This window comes from Equus asinus, chromosome 8 (genome assembly GCF_041296235.1).
Source record: "Equus asinus isolate D_3611 breed Donkey chromosome 8, EquAss-T2T_v2, whole genome shotgun sequence".
Classification (NCBI taxonomy): domain Eukaryota; kingdom Metazoa; phylum Chordata; class Mammalia; order Perissodactyla; family Equidae; genus Equus; species Equus asinus.
This window is the reverse complement of record NC_091797.1, coordinates 65283147-65300018: the sequence shown is the minus strand read 5'-3', so window position 1 is coordinate 65300018 and position 16872 is coordinate 65283147. Positions and strand designations below refer to the sequence as shown.

At 50.8% G+C, this 16872-nt stretch overlaps 1 protein-coding gene across 4 annotated transcripts in view; it reads right to left on the bottom strand.

Moving 5' to 3' along the window:
• The window catches only part of SLC22A23 (solute carrier family 22 member 23), a 153035-nt gene that overhangs the window by 34188 nt on the left and 101975 nt on the right, over positions 1-16872 (bottom strand). For all 4 annotated transcript variants that reach the window (XM_070515686.1, XM_014867429.3, XM_070515688.1 and 1 more), the window contains one exon: positions 675-843. In XM_070515686.1, coding sequence (XP_070371787.1) covers positions 675-843 — 169 coding nt within the window. The remainder of the gene's footprint in view (positions 1-674; positions 844-16872) is intronic.

Below are 16872 nucleotides of genomic sequence, written 5' to 3'. Positions count from 1 at the left end.
ACCTAAAAGTTACACATGGTTCTAAAAGTCCTACTGGACTCATCTAGAGCAGAGGTGGACAAACTTTTCTGTAAAGGGCCATATAGTAAATATTTCGGCTTTGTAGGCCGCATAGTCACTGTTGCACCTGCTTGACTCTGCCATTATTACATGAAAGCAGCGCAGATGACGCATATGGAAACATGTGAGCATGGCTGCGTTCCAATAAGACTTTATTTACCAAAACAGACAGCCCACGGCTGAAGTTCGCCCATCCCTACCTAGAGGAGATAAGGGGCTTTTCTAAATCACTCCTTGAGCATCTCTGTACTTCCACCCCCAACACTAGAACTCTCCCTGAGCAGATCCACTCACGAATCATGTCAGAATAGCCCAGGTGTCAGAGCCGGCTGACGGAGGGCAGACTGCTGGCGCTGGGAGACGGGTCCCTGGGGCACAGCCCGTCTTCTGTCTACTTTCGGGTATGTTTGAACACCTCCCATGATGAAACGTTTAAAAAATGACATTTAAAAAGAGAGGAAAATTCTCTCACAAAAAACCCAAGCTGAAACTAGCAGGAAGTTTGGGGACTGTGGGGCCCCAGTCACATGCTCCACCTGTGCCCGCCCCTGGGCACCCGGCCTTCAGAGAGTGCTAGCAGATGCGCCAGCGCGAAGCCTGTGGCGGATACTCACGACCAGTAGAGCAGCATGAGCAGGAAGGGGCAGATGATGAGAGCCTGCAGCACCTGCCAGTCCCGGCACAGGGCGGCCAGCCCGGGCATGAGGAACCGCCCCGCCATGGCCACGAAGCTCGCCACCATCGTGATCATGAACCGTTTTCCAGGGGGGCACAGCTCTATTCCTGGAACACAGAAGGAACAACAGAGATGTGAGTGCCCCGCCCGTGGCCTCGGGGAGCCTGAGTGTGCTGGGGCCAGTGACTCCTCAACCGAGAACCCTAGATCGTTTTCACTTGCTGGTCCCCACAAGAGCCCCACACAGTATGTCAACCTTGACACTCTCGTTTTCACAGCTGGACACGCTGAGGCCAGACTGGGAAGGGAGTGAGACTGTTGGCTCAAGGTCACAGAGCAAGTCGGTGGCAAAAGAATGTTGTAGCTGGGAGTTGCTTAGCCCAAAAACGAAGAAACGCTGTGTGCACGGAGATAGTTTGCAGCCGTGTTCTTCCCACGTCCTCTGCTCTCTGGATGTTCCTGAGCTTGTAGTAGAGTGGGTTCCCGCTCATGCCCATCTGGTGCTGTTCCTTCCATCTACCATGCTGTCCTGGGGGCCCCTCAACCTCTGGACACGGCACCAGGTGTCCATCTGCTCACTCCCACCGACTGGCACTAGCCCTCCTGGTCTCAACTCCTGTGCTCCTTGGAACTCTGAGTTCCAGGCAACCTACTCCCACTGTGACACCAAGACAGACCCGTCACATCTCAGCTTATCTATTCGAACAAGACAAAAACCAAACAACAATGCAGACTCGGGTCACAGAGTAGTGATCTCGCTGGAAGCTCCTCCTCCATATTGGAATGCTGTTGCCCCCCGTGACATGCGTGTGTCATGCATCCCTTTCTCTTTCCCTACGAGATAGACAGCTCCTCTGGCAGGGGCATGTCTGATTCATCTTCATAGCTCCAAAACAAATCTGCCTTCAATAAATGTCTCCTGAATGGAAAGACACCACCGAGCCCCCTGTTTGCAAGAACCTGTGCTCTTCATTTGACCTTGAGTAAAAACGATGGTCACCAGGGGCTTGCCCAGAGGTGTAGTGGTTAAGATTGCGCACTCTGCTTCGGTGGTCTGGGGTTAGTGGGTTCAGATCCTGGGCATGGACCTACACACAGCTCATCAAGCCATACTGTGGCGGTGTCCCACATACAAAATGGACGAAGATTGGCACAGATGTTAGCTCGGTGACAATTTTCCTCACCAAAAAAAAAAACAAAAAAAGATGGCCAGAAAACGTTAAACTGTAGTAGCCAAGTGACAACTGTACAGCTTTACTACATGAAATCCTGTAATAAAGGTCTTCAATATGAGAAAATGCAGCTAGGTTTTATACATTTTTTCCTCCTACAGAGCATGTAAATTTGCTTGCTAGTCTTCTTCTGCAATATGTAGTCTTCTCTAAAGCTTGCTTGCTCTTTTTTTAAGCATAGTTAAAATGATTTTTAAAAAAAGAAGAAGAAAGACCCTCAGGGAGGATACCTCTTATGCCTCAGTGTCTGGAGACTGTGGATCAGATGCTCCAGCCCATCTGCAGGGTGTCTAGAGACCGCAGCACAGGCAGGAGGTGGAAAGGCAATAAGAAGGGCAGCAGTCTAGAGGGGGGAAGAGAAAACTTACACTGGCTGCGGGACAGAATAGAATCAGCCCGACCACAGAGCGCACTACGCCAGCCAGTACCTATACCAGTTCATTGGCTGGAAAAAATAACAAAGTCACCAGAATTCCCCTTCCTGCTGTGCCGCACACAAATAGATCGTCATCACAGATAGCGAAGAGTGAGAGGGAAGCCCAGGCTCACTGAAGATCGCTTATAAAGAACTGTTTGCCATTTAATTAGGAAGAAAGGATTAAACAGCCCTCTCCTGGCCATTTACTGTGATGTTGTTCCTTTCAATGCACAGGCTTAAAAGATTCCTTCCTAGTCGGGCTCAGCACTCACAGAGGATCTGGCATTTCTGCTCTGACAAATAATAAAGAGATCAGGGTCTTCCTAGAAAAGACTCACAGTTGCAGCTTCTAGTTTTCACTTATTCAGCTCAAGCACCAGATTTGCTGCTATGAAACCAGAAATCTGCATTAGCTGGGATGAGTTCAGAGCTCTGGGGCTCAGACAGGCCAGGGTCAGATGAGAAAATGTTGCACTTTGCCGCCCAGGTGACCTTCAAACACCCTCAGACAGATGACATCAAAACAGCACAATGGCTCCACGTCGGTGGTGTGCTGGTCTGCCGGGCACTGCACACAGTTCACCATTCCCTCTCACGACCTCTCTCTCCAATTGTGATACAATAAGTATGGAAATAGTGCAACTACAATCCCTTACCACAGCCCCGCTTTGGGACATCTAATCCCACACACTAATCTACACTGTACATCACACACAGGGTCATGAGGCCACTGTCCAAAGCAGGGTCTAGGTTTGTGGATGACAAAGGAAAATTGTCCCTTAATGAGCACATGATTCCATAGTCTGACTTCTCACTCTCCTCTTGATGCAAATGAGATGCTGTGACCAGTACACACATTAGTGTTACTGTCACTAATACAATGATTAAACTGTCACAGCTTTCTTCTGCAGGATTCTCTCCCTCCTCTCCTGTGAGTGGTCTGAGCATCCTCTAACTCCTCGTTACCTGGACTTGAAGCACCAGCATCACCTGAGAGCTGATTAAAGTTGCAGAACCTCAGGCTCCACTCAGACCTACAGAATCAGCATCTGCATTTTAATGAGATCCCCAGATGACTCAGTGAGAAGCACGGCCTGACTACACTCCCCTGAACTGTGAGCATCACCCACAGCACGAGAAGTGGTTTTGCCTCCCAGACACACATCTATGAGAGCTGAATAAGTAAAATCATTTTCTGACCTCTCCACTCCTGTTTCTGCTAGGAATCCTAGCAGAGATTTTCCTTTATTTCGTCAGGCAGAAAAACATAGAGCAGTGCAGCAGATATATGGCACCTGAGCATTCCTGCTGGGGCAATGGAAAAACACAGCGATCTGACACCAGGACACAGGTACAACAGTGGCAGATGATGATCTTTTTGCCTTGATTCACCCGAAATTTTCTCCAAACTGCCTGAAATCAACTACGTTCTGAAGGTGGCTATAAAGATGGTTTTTTTTAAAAAAGCAATTATCAAAGAACTGCAGGCACTTTAGGATTGCCATTAATCACACATTCCCTTTGGATGATGAGAAACCAGCTTTTCCGAAGTGGCAGAGGAAGAAATGCACCCGAACATCAAAGCCTTCAGTCTCGGCATCAGGTAGGAGCGGACGGGGACCGTAGGCAGATGGCTTCTGCCCACGAAGGGCCTCCTCCCAGCGCTGCAAACAGCAGCAGCCTGTGAATGTCCACACGCCATGGAGATGCCCACAGCCACCTGGCCAGTGCCACTGGACTTGGTCTTGAAAGGCAGGGAAACTCGCCACCAGCAGGGAATGGTGTGCCCAGTCCAGCCGCCCCTCAGGCCCTGGGCACCGTGTGGAACAGGTCACCACAGGCAGGTGTCCACAGCTCTGAGCTGCCAGCCAGTCAGCAGCACCTGTGGAAGGCCTGGGCTGTCCACTGCGTCACACTTTTTGGAGCCACTTTCTTTGCCAATGGGGCCAACCTGAAGTCATCCTAGATTTTCACTTATGGTCAGCACCCTCCCCTTCATTAGGTAAGGCAATTAAGGGTCACAAAAGCTACCATCTTAGGTGATGCCTCATAGATCCAAACACAGAAGCATCTCAAGTGTCCAGTGTGTAGCACTGCCACCGCTGTGGTTAAGACCTGGACTCTGGAGCCAGACAGCTTGGGTTTGAATCCCACCCCAGCACTTGCAAACTGTGACCTGGGTTCAGCCACCTAGGAGTTCTGTGCCTCTGCTTCACCATCTGTAAAACAGGCTTGTAAGTGAGCTCCTGCAAGTAATATCACCCATTATAACCAGATATAAGAAGGTAGTTATCGCCACGTCCTTCTTTGGTCTCATCTGACCTCAGGAGTCACCTGATCTGGTGAATTTAGGGGAGGACTGAGACTTGTTCTAAAAGACTGAGAAAGAGACAGAACCTACAATGAGAATCTCACTCCTTCTTCTCTGTATATTTCACTTAATGGAGATTCTCTCAGACCTAGAAACAACCCATCAATTAAAAGACAGAACTAAGTGAATCCAAGAAAACCACATCAAAAATTTCCATTGTTAAAGTGACTTTTCCCCTAATACCCTACGGGAGAAGGCTTAAAAACTGTTCTTACAAGCTCGATATACTGTGTCCATAAGCAGAGAAACTACTGGAGGTTATGAGAATTAAACAGCATGTAATTAAGACTAAACTGGGGCACTTGGCCTATAAAAATACAGGAGCCCGTGATCCCAACAGTGTGGCCCTGAGGCCCTGCGTGAGCACGGCTGGGAACGCGGCGCTGGGCTGTGACTGGGGGAACGTTTGCTTTTCGGAAGCTTTCAGATTCTTAGAACTTTCCTGGAGGAAAAGAAAGTTGCTGCTCAGATCAGTCACTTCAGGTGTCAGGGAGGAAGACCCGAGGGGAGCGAGGCATCGAAGCTTGGGGGTCATTAGCTAGCCCCACAGTGGCTCCTGGGAAGGAGGGTGTGAGGGCCGGTTTGATGTGTCAACCTGGCTGGGCTACAGTTCCCAGGTATTCGAACCACAGTAACCTGGGCGTTGCTGTCAAGATCTTTTATAGATGTGACCGTCTACACTCAGTTGACTAAGTAAGGGAAGCTATCCCAGGTAATCTAGGTGGGCCTGACCCAATCAGTTGCAAGGCTTTAAAAACAGAGCTGAGGCTTTGTTGGGGCAGAAGAAAATACCCTGCCTGTGGGCAGCAGCTAGCCTCACCTCGTGCCTGAGCTCCAGCCTACCCTTCCTGCTGGCCTGCCCTACGGGTTTCAGATCTGCCTAATCTGCCCTCACAATCATCTAAGCCAAGTCCTTGCAGAAAACGTCCTCCTGGCTGTTTCTCCAGCTGAGCCTTGATGCAGGGTCCGGCTTCCTGCACTCACGCTGGGTCACACAGGGCCCCCTGAAGCCCTGTCTCAGGAGCTGCTAGCCCGACCACCTGGCCTTCCTACAGTGCTGCCAGCAGGGACCGGCGCCTCCTGGCCCCACTCCTCTTCCCAGGCCAGCCTGGACCTGGTTCCCAGACTCGCAGGGCACTGCCAGGCTCAAGGAGGCATCCAAGTCAAAGTCCGTGAAGGCGGCAGGCACCCTCCACTCTCTGTTTAGTGCAGAGATGGCCCTTAGAGTTGTTTCCAAGACGAGACGACACGACAGCACTGAGAACAGACAAGGACATGCGGCACAGGCATCCCCCAGCAGAGGGAAGCTGGGCAGAAAGAAGGAAGCTGAAGAGTCAGGGAGCAGGACATAAGAATAAAACTGCAGAGTTCAGACAGGATTTTGTCAACTGCGGAAGAAGGAGAAAACACCATGATGGCTTTTATCTGCTTCGGGAGCACAAAGGTTAGGGAGAGGGTGCTCTGTTCCACTGACCACCTCCCCACCAGGAATTCGAGGGCCGGTCTGAACAGGGAACACACATCTCCTCACAGCCCCATCGGCTGGGAACTCCGTGATCCTACACCACAGCCACTAAGAGGCTTTCTATGCAGATGGACCAAACTTCAAACCCTCTCCCACTTGAAGTGATGGCGTCAAAGCTGAATGAGCTGAAATGCGCCACAGGGCCTGCATGAAGGGTTTCGAGGGTATGGGGCGCCAAGGGTGGGTCCAGGTGGCTCCATCACCCAAGTCCAGCTCCACTGTGACCTCCGAACCAGGAGCTCTTGAGTGCGGCCTCTACAAACTCCACGGGCTGCTGACAGGGCACTTCTGGGGGAATCTGGCTAGTTGGGAGGTGCTGCAAGGGGAATCTAGAAGTCAGGTGACTACTACAGAGAAAAACGAAGTTCTTCTAGCAAACACCCCCGGACCTGTCCACCAGGAACGCCTCCAGACAGAATGTCCTCCTGTGGCCCAGACCAAAAGCACTGTGTTCTCATTTATTCAATCTGATGGGTTTTAAAAGCCCATGGTTTTGCTGGTATTGCCAAAGAATGACTTTAGAAACTCCTTGCTTATACAACTTAATTTAAAAAAAAAAGACACGCTGTTCACATAACACAGAGTCTCCTGTGGGTACACGCAGCTCAGCACCAGCAGCTCAGGACCCTTTGGTGAGCGCGGTGGTGCGGGACCAGAGCCGAGCTCTGTGGCAGGACATGCAGAAGCCTCTGGGGAAGGGGCACGAGGTCAGAGATCACCCCTGCCCCCCGGCCCCCATGTCACAGGGGTCTGCCTGCCAGTTGAGAGCCAGTCTGCACATCCCCTCCCCTCCCCCACCCACCAGCCCACTCACCTGACTGCTTGTTCACTGGATTTGGGGATGATGATTTTTTAATTTAAAAAAACACTTTTGGAACCAGTCTTGAAAAGACATGGCCCATCCTTCTATAATATGTAGTGAATAAAACACAACCTTTAATCTTGTTAAAATATATTTTTAAAAGTCTGGGTGTATGTGTGCTGAAGTCTGTACTTTCCTGGGATCACTAAGTGTTCCTAGCTTCTCTAAAATGAGTCTATAGGATCTTTCTGGATGGGGGTTGGCTAGCAGTGAAGAAGCGTGTGAGGTGGACTGACAACATTTACGCCAGAGAACGAGGAACCATGCCTGCAGGGGAGGCAGAGGCCCAGGCTGTGGGCTGACGGGCTCCTGCATTCCTGCCTCCTCCCGGCGGTGAGGCCACCCAAGCTCTCTGTGCTCCTGCTCCCTGCTCCACGGAGCAGAGTGTCATCGTGCCACCACACCGTCTACCCGCTCTAGGAGGCCTCCTGCTTGCCGCTGTCCTGGCAGACCTCAGGCGGCCTCTGAGGCTCACGCCACAAGAGACTGACTCCAGTGAATTCAGTTCTTCCGGACGGGACCTTAGGAGCCTGTGTTTTAGGCAAAACTTGGGCAGAACTGACTAAAGCGATGCGGTGCACAAGCCCCAGATGACAGAATCCTCATTCTGCAAGAGCCCCTGCTGGCAGGGAAAGCTGATAAGGCCACCTGGAAGGACGAAGAGTCTCTTCTGGGTGAGGGTCCCTGTCTCTCTCCCTGACACCTGCGCCCCCTGCAGGGCTGCGCTCCAGCCGGAAGCCCCGCCCAGGCCCAGCATCTGCGCTGGCCCCTCCCCCGTCCCAGGGAAGGGCAGGGGCCTCTGAGCCGGGCCAGCTCAGCAAGGGTGAGAGCGCTGTCGCCATTCCCTCTGCCTCAGGAGAGCCAGCGTGCGCCTCTGGCTGTGCTGCCCGGGCCGCTCTGACCCAAACCAAGACCCGTCTCGGGTAGGAGGAGGCAGCACACTCGCCGGAGGAGGGGGACAGGCAGCCTGAGGGAAGGAGGCGTCACCCCAAAGTGTCCAAGCACCACAACTACACTCGTTCCTGGACGCCGGGCACGAGAGACCCATCCACCCAGGATGCCACTGAACGGCTGGCTGGCCCCACACGGGCAAGCCACACAAAGCCCACTGGGCCACTGGCAGCAAACTGCAGAGCCCGGGCAAGAACACAGGCCATTCACAGGCCCCTCTTCCCGACTCGCTGCCTTTCGGACTCGGCCCACTCTCCGCATCCTCGCCTGGCCCCCTTGCCTGGCCCGGCCCTCCTCTGGTACCCAGCAGGCAGCTTGGCTTTGGCGCACTGCAGAAAACCACCGAACGGAGGAGGCCCTGCTCCCTCCAGGCGACTGACCTCCCAGCGCCTCTGGGGCACTGCCCCTGCCTCACTTGGGCACTGGCTTCCTCCAGCCTGGCTCCGGCTCAGCCCCAGGGCTGCCGTTGCCCACTTGGAGGCCACCTGAGGCCCCTGCACGCAGCCCTGGAGCCGCCCGGCTCCTCCTCGCTCCCTGGGCAGCAAGGGGAGGCCCACAGAGATCTTGTGCTCCTTCCTGATGTCTGCGGCCTCTCCTCTTCCCTGCACCTCCTTCCTTCCTGCCACTCACCACGCCGGCCTGGAAGTGGATGCACCACTCAATAATTACTGCCCTCACTGAGGACACAGGGCCCCCGGAATCCTGAAAAATAGACCTCTGGGCACGTGATTGTGGAAAGGCCTGAAATTGCTACTCATATAGACACAAATAGCATTGAAGGTATGACAGTCAAAGGCTGCTATTATCACAACAGCCCAAATCCACCCTTCCCCATGGAAATGCCCTTTCCCTCGTAATTTAGGACCTGTTGGTCAAAAGAATCTGAAAGGCTGTTTTCTCCATTTAGAGAAAGAGAAAATTAAAAATACAGAAATTTAAGGGCTGGCCTGATGGTGCAGCGGTTAAGTTCGCAGGTTCTACTTCAGCTGCCCAGGGTACAGGTTTGGATCCTGGGTGTGGACCTACCCACCACTTATCAAGCCATGCTGTAGCAGGCGTCCCACATATAAAGTAGAAGAAGATGGGCATGGATGTTAGCTCAGGGCCAGTCTTCCTTAGCAAAAAGAGGAGGATTGGCAGCAGATGTTAGCTCAAGGCTAATCTTCCTCAAAAAAAAACCAAACAGAAATTTAAGTATTTCCTACAAATCACATTCCAGGGTCTGCCACACATGCAGACATGGATATTTAATGTTCAAATGCAGAAACACTGAATGGATCACCGGTTGAGTACCTATTTGTCTCCAGAGCTGGGCTACGTGACAACTCCCACTCGCTGCGGGCCAAACGCTTCCCATGTTTCAGGAGGTAAACTCATTTAATCTGCACAACAACTCTATGATGTAGGTATTGTTTTCAATGCTCGTTTTACACAAGAGGACCCTGAAGCTCAGAGTGATTAAGTGACTTGTCTGAGATCACACAGCTAAGGAAGAATGAGGTAGGAACTGAAGCCAGGTCCCCCTGTGGGGACCCCACTCCTCTGCTGCCAGCAGCAGCTGCCTTCAGATGGCAGCCCTGGTGAGCAAGCCCTCCTTCCATGCCCTGACAGCATCTAAGCTCTGTGGAGGTGAAGGTGTCTTCAGCTCTGCCGTTCTTTCTCAGGGCCAAGGTCAGTGCCTGGCACACAGAGGGCTCAGATACCTGTCAGATGAAGAGCTTTAGGATGCATTCCTCCTGACTAGCTCAGTCCCTTTACCTGTGTTCCCCTGGCCTTTGATTTTACAGTGGAATCAGCCAGAGCCATGGTGGCAGCGATCAGTTAGCGCATCTGCGGACAGCAGTCTTACACGGAGCCACCAAAGTCCACATCATGGGCCACATATTCACAGGCCGATAAAGATTTGGGGAAACAAGCATAAAATCCAGCTGCCCAATATGAGCCATGAAGTTCAATTTCCTTTCCAGATATCAAATTATTTGTCACCTTTTTTTAAACTAACATTATGGTTACTCAAAACGAGGAATAGGGATTTAGAGTCTCACTAATGTTTCTGCTCAGCAATCTCTTCTCTTTAAAAGCAATGACTGATGTGCAGTAGCATGTGCTGAAGAATTCAAACTAACACCACTCCTAGTCCTCTGGTATTTAATCAGAGCAGAAAAATCCCAGAAGAGAAATGACTTCAAACATCAGAACAGCCTCACGGCCACGGAAACCCTTGCATTTCAGGTCTGCTGAGCAGTTTCAAGCCAAGGGAAGGGGCAGAGGGGAGGGTGGGTGGTTCAGGGTCGAGAACACAGTGTAGAAATTACCATCCAGCTCTTCCAGCTGCCAGTTCCAAAGGAACAGTTCTCACTCCTCATTTTCTCTGGGACTGTCCATTCTATGGATGAAAATTACACTCACGGACTCACCATGGCTGCGTAATTAGATTATGCATCCGAGCCAATGGAAGCCTCACAGGCCTTCAGATTCCACACCTCAGGAGTGTGCTGAATGGAGCAGACCTAAATTACTTCCACCCCTGCCCCGCGACAGCACGCACTGAGCTCCCGCCACATGGGCAGGGAGGGCTACCCAACTTGTATTTCTCATCATCAGCATTGTCCATACTGTCATTATTTTACAAGCTTGGCAGTCAGTCAGGGAATCAGCGATTGGTTTATGGTAAATAAGATATATCTCAACCTGAATTCATAGTATTATTACTGTATAATGTTTAATAATAGCAAATGCATTTCACTCTTTGGCATAATTTTTCTAAATAGGGAAGAGTTATTAGCAATAAGTCTTTCTAAACAAGGCATTCCTTTTTTATTATTTTCTCACCTCATCTTCTCTTGCATCTGCATTTAAAAAAACGTTTCTTTTGAAAGTTCACACATTCAGAAAGATGAGAGAAAGACTATTGTGTAATAAATCCCCATATACCATCTGCTAGGATCAGCACTTCTAAATACAACATACAAATATATATCTCTATAAGAAGGACATTTTCTTACATAAAGATGATACCATCATCACATCTAACAAAATTAATAATAATTCTTTAACATTATTTAATATCCAGTCTGTGTTCAAATTATTCAATTACCTAAAAAAAAAAGTTTCTTTAATGGTTGTATTTTTTAAAAAATCAAGTCCAAACAAGATCCATTTGTTGCATATCTCTTGTTTCCTTCAACCCAGAAAACCCCTCTCCCATCCCCTTTGACTGTCTTGTCGAAGAGGCCAGATGGGTTCTGGTTTTATGTGACTTCTTTCCCATGGTGGGGTTAACTTGTTCCCTCACACCCTGTTTTAACCTCTAAACTGGAAGCTAAGCCTAAAGGTCGGGCTGGACTCAGGTTCAGCATTTGTGGCAGGAAGCGTTCAAGGGTGGGCCTGTCCTGCACGCTGAGGCCCCTCAGGAGGCGCGCCTACTAGAATGAGGCTACTATGGATCAACAGGGTCAAGTGGGGGCAGCCCAGCCTCCCATCCTGAAGCTGTTCACCAACATTTCCGGACTGGTTTTGGCATCCTTTGATGATCACTGCCCATGTCAATTATTTCATTAGGGGTCCAAAATGGTGACTTGATTTTCTAATTCCATTATTATTCCATTATTCCATAATTCCATTATTATTGTGCATTTTTTTCACTTTGAATTATTTTGTAAAGGTGGACTTTTATTCACCAGCGAGGGCTATTTCTTTACCTGGAAATATAGTTAATTCAGAAGAGGCAGCACCATACAATTGTGATCACTTTGGGTGATGAATAATGTCGCACGTCCTGTCACTCTCCAATGGCTCCCGAGGCACTCAGAGCAAAAGCAAAGTCTTTCACAAGGACTCAAGGCCTCACGTGATCTCCATCCCTCCCTCACCCCCCGGATCTCATCATCTGCCACCTTCCCCCTTGAGTGCTCCGTTTCAGCCACACTGGCCTCCTTGCTGTCCTTAATGCCTGTCCCTGTGCCTGGAACACCCTTCCAGAGAGTTGCATGGCTCCCTCCTCTCTGTCTTCAGGTCTCTGCCCAAGTGTCCCCCTCTCAGGAAAGCTCTGTCTCATCATCCCAGACAAAAGTGCAATCCCTACCCTTTCCCATTTCCCCAAGTTCTGACGACATCGCGTCAGGAGAGTGTCTCCTCGAGTGGCTCTCAAGTGTGGGACCCGCACCAGCAGCGTCAGCATCAGCTGCGACCATGCCGGACACACAATTCCAGGCCCTCTCTAGACCTACTGAACCAGACTCTGCGGCTGAGTCCAGCGACCTGTGCTAAGGAGCCCTGCAGTGACTCTGAGGATCACCAAGTTTGAGAACCACTGCAACGGACTTTACAAATATACCACTGAATCCTCCTAACAACCCTGTGAGGTACGTACTATTTTATCATCCCATTTTAGTGAAGACAACACACAGATTTCCAGAGATTCGGATCCAGGGGTCTGGGGCTGGGTCCCAGAATCTGCGTTTCTCACAAGCTCCCAGGTGATGCGGATGCTGCTGGTTCAGGGACCGCACTCTGGGCACCAGTGCTCTGAACCCCGTAGGCAGAGTCTTACACATCTTAACCTGAGATCCCAAAGTTAATCTTCCCTTTGCAGCATTAATATATTAAAAATTAAGCAAAACAAAGCTCCCTTATAGCCTATCACACCTGGTGGCCTATGGGGGCAGGGTTTTTTCCCATTGAAGAAAACAGTTCTTCCAATGCCCAAAGGGCACCGCAAGCAGAGGCACAGAAGATGTGGAGTTGTAAAGAAATTCAACTCTCAGTCTATTTCAGACTAAAGGAAACCCAGAGAACACCCACCAGGGCTGGCAGAGTGAAACGCCAGGCAGATAAGAAATGTGCGAAACAGATCTGGTGTGAGGGGTGGGGCCTGTGGCAAATCCCCACGAGCCTGCCCAGTTTAGACGACTTTAAATTCAATTAGAAAATAACACGGTCTGGGTCACACAGAACACGCCAGGGTCAGGGTCTGGCCACACAGTGCCAGCCTGCAGCCGCTGAACCTCATCCGACCTGCTCATTTTATTCAAGGGGAAAATAAGGTCACAGAGTCGTTGGTAGCAAAAGCAAGATGTGAATTCCAAGCCCGGGGCTCTCTGGCTGTACTACATTGCTTTTGGAGAATGCAAGTCATTTGGTTGCCTTTGGCTTATTTTTAAATGGAGATTACAATAAAAACAAAAATCAAACTTGATGAGCCAGAGGCAGTTAAAATTAGCTCGCTCCTCCTCCACCAAATTGGAAAACCCCTGTGCTATATTCACCAGAACAACATCAGTCAAGTAAACAGGTCAGATCAGGCCAACAAGTGGGAAGGGATTTTCAAGAAACAGGTTCATGGCGAGGGGCCGTAGCTGCCAGAGGAGCTATGAGTGGTTTCCTCCCAACCCAAGGGGAGTGGCATGCCCTCAGCACAGGGAGCAGAAGGTTCTGTGATGTCCCGAGACCCCGCACCATATTGTTTCTGCCAGGGCTTGTTCCACTGGGGTCCGCCTTGAATTTCCCGGACGTGGAGCGGGGATGTGGAATTCAACACTAGAACACAGTTCTCAGCCGCATCTGCCCAGGAAATTTAGAGGTCACGCCCCCTCTGTGGCCGAACCTCTCTTCCCCTTTGGGGACAAAGCTTTCGGGAGGGCTGACGGCTCAGAAGTCCCATCCAGGGAACTCAAAGGTCACATGCCGGTCGTGACACCCAGGCCCTGCTGCATGCAGTGTGGGCTCAGTAAACAGATGCTGAGGAACACATGTATAGCCTTCCAGTAACAGAATACTCCCCCGCTTAAATCTGCGGCACATACGCCAACCTCCCCCACAGCTGGACTCGAGGTTACTCCACAGGGCAAAGCCCTACTGTGACCCCACCGACTCACAGCCTGTGGCCTTCAGACAGCCACTGACCCTCTTAAAACGCTAGTCAGGGGCCTTACGATAAGGATCACGCATCTCTTCTCTCCTGAAGTCCGGCTGGTCTGCCCTGGGGGGCTCAATCTGTCCCTCCGGCTCTAAGACGTAGGAGCTTACAACCCAGCGGACCCCAATCGGGCCCCCGCGCGAGCTCTACGCTCCAGCGTTGCTCTGCTGTTGGAAGCTATAGGAAATGCACACACACAGATTCGCACCTCATCCAACTCAGTAGCCAAGCAAATGCTCCCCACAAGCTGGGAATCCTAATTCCCACCTGATCCTCTCCGCCAGGCGGCTGGGAGCCTCCATCGCGACTTCCTCTTCCGCTGTCACACCCACGTTGTTTCACACCTGGACCGCTACAAAAGCTTCTCGTGAAGGTTTTCCCTCTAATTCTTCTGACTGCCAACAGATCACTGCCCCGAAAGCACTGCTCTGTTACATTTCAGCGCTGCTAAAATGCCAAGTCAGGTCCCCATTCTGAGCGTGCCGCTCTCCTGCATAACTCAACATTCCCAGCGAATCAGATGGTCCTAACCTCGCAGTCCTGGGCCGCCCTGTCTCTCCCTTCTCAAACCCCTCCCCACCCACGGAGGCCGGATCACCCCCCCCCCCCAACCCCCGCCGGGGGCGCCTTCCTCCATCAGCTCCTGACTGCCCAGCCAGGTGTACTCCCCTCCTTCTGGACCCCACAGCACTCTGTAACCACTTTCTAGCACCTCTCCCCCACCCCCCACCGTCGGTCTCACCCTCCAGCTGGAGCTCCTGGAGAATGAGAACCACGCCTCACACACATCTGTGTACATTTCATCTGCGCCCCCTCTTCGGGAGCTGTCAACATTCTTATCCAGGCTCAGGCAAGTTAACTCCTGACTGACTCACAGACGCACAGCTGGCAAAGGGAAGGGGCAGACTTCCAGGCCAGGCCTCCATGGAGGCCTGGTGGGAAGGCGCCAGGAGGGAAGGGGCAGGACCTGGTAAGGATTCCCTGTGTGGTGGTGTGCACGGCTCTGCAAATGGGGGCAGGCTACCGGTTGGATAAATAGACTAATGGTTTCGATAGTAACTAGTATCGCCGCCGCCAAGCAAGGCACAGCAAGGCCCGGGCCAGCTCTGCCCCAGCGGCCCAGGAGCACCCCTCTGCTACTAGTCTCCTCCTTTGTAAAAGGAATGCTGGACACGATGACAAAGTTGTCAAGGGGATCAGAGTGTGCCACTCCAAAATACGCCACTTTGTGGAAGGACTGTTTTGAGCTGAAGGCAACTGAGAAACGGCAGATGCAGGAAAAGCTCTCCAGGCTCTTTTCTGCCTGAAGGCAGGGCATACATTTTCCTTTGTGCAGGTGTCCCTCCTTTCCTCTCCTGTACCAGGAAGAAGAAATGAGACAGCTCTTATCACTGGCGATGGCGCCAACTTGAGTATGCGGAACACACCTCACTGAAATAACCCTTATCTTCCATTATTTTCCACCTATATTTACCTTCCACCTCTGGAAGTCCAAACCCTTTTCCTTTATCTTGTCACTTCTTCATAAATTTATTGCTCTTTGTTAAAACTGTATATAAGCTCTCAGGCCTAACTCCTTCTTTGGGTTTTTACTTTCTCTTTTGTGCGACCCTGTGTACACATAAAAATTAAAATATTAACATCAAATAAAATTTGTATGCCTTTTCTCCTGTTAATATGAATTTTGTCAATTTAATTTACAGGGCTCCCAAGACAGAACCTAAGAGGGCAGAAGAAAAAGTATTTTCCTCCCCTACAGTTGCATCCTCAAAATTGTAACATTTCAGAATTGTGTAATAATTTTTGTAGTAATTAGCAAAAAGGAACAATGCTGTTAGAGAAAGACAAGTCGTTGCAAAATTAAAAGTGGTAGCATTAAGATGAGCTCAATTATACTAGAAGATGTACCCTTTTGGATTTTCTTCTTTTGTCTAAGAATGTTAGATCTTTCCAGCTCAGAGTCACCATTCCATCAAGAATGACCAGATGAAGAAAAAGGGGCAAGGGAGAGCTCGAGGAAGGGGCTCCAGGAGGACGGTTGGGGGGGCGTCCAGGAGGGTTCAATGGAGGAAGTGACCCCTAGCTGAAAGCTGAGAGATGTGGTAGAGGTGTCAGATGATGTGGTGGGGCGAGAACACATCAGCAGAGGGAATGGTGGGGTCAAGGGGAGAGAGTAACCAGTCATTCCACAGTTGATGCAATGGCTTTGTGGCTATTATTCCCTCCACAGCTAAAATCCATGTCAGCCTCCTGCCAATCAGGGTTTCACATCCTTTAAACTCCTCCCCGAACTTTGATAAAAATAAGACTCGTATGCTTCCCCTGCCCTCCCCGCCCCATCCCCCCTCTGGTAACCCAGCACCCTGTGCACCGGCCTCTCATGGAGACAGGAGACGATCTGTCTTGAAAGACAGGGTCAAGCTTTGCCATAAAGCTTTCTGTCTCCTGTTCTCTCCCCAGGTGCAGCGGGTCCCAAGCCCTGGTCCATCCCTCGTGGGGCGAGAGCCTCCGCTTTCCTCCTCATGATGCTTGAGCAGTATCTGCCCCAAGGCCAGGCTCCTTACATGGACGCATGAGACTAAAAATGACCATATCCCCGAGAATCCACCTTCCCTCCTCTTGCTTTTCCACAGGCTCTCCCACAAAAACAGTATTATCTGAGGGAGACAGCCTGGGGAAGGCAGTAGAAAGAGCAGAAGCTTCGAAATGGGTTGGAATCTCTCTTTTCCAAGTACCAGCTAGGAGGCACTGAGCAAGTTGCTTGAGTACTCATGCTTCTCTTATGAAATGAGGATAGGTACTCTCTGGAAGAACTGGTGTGAGGTAAAGAAAATGACAAGGCAAAAGGCTGGCATGTTGC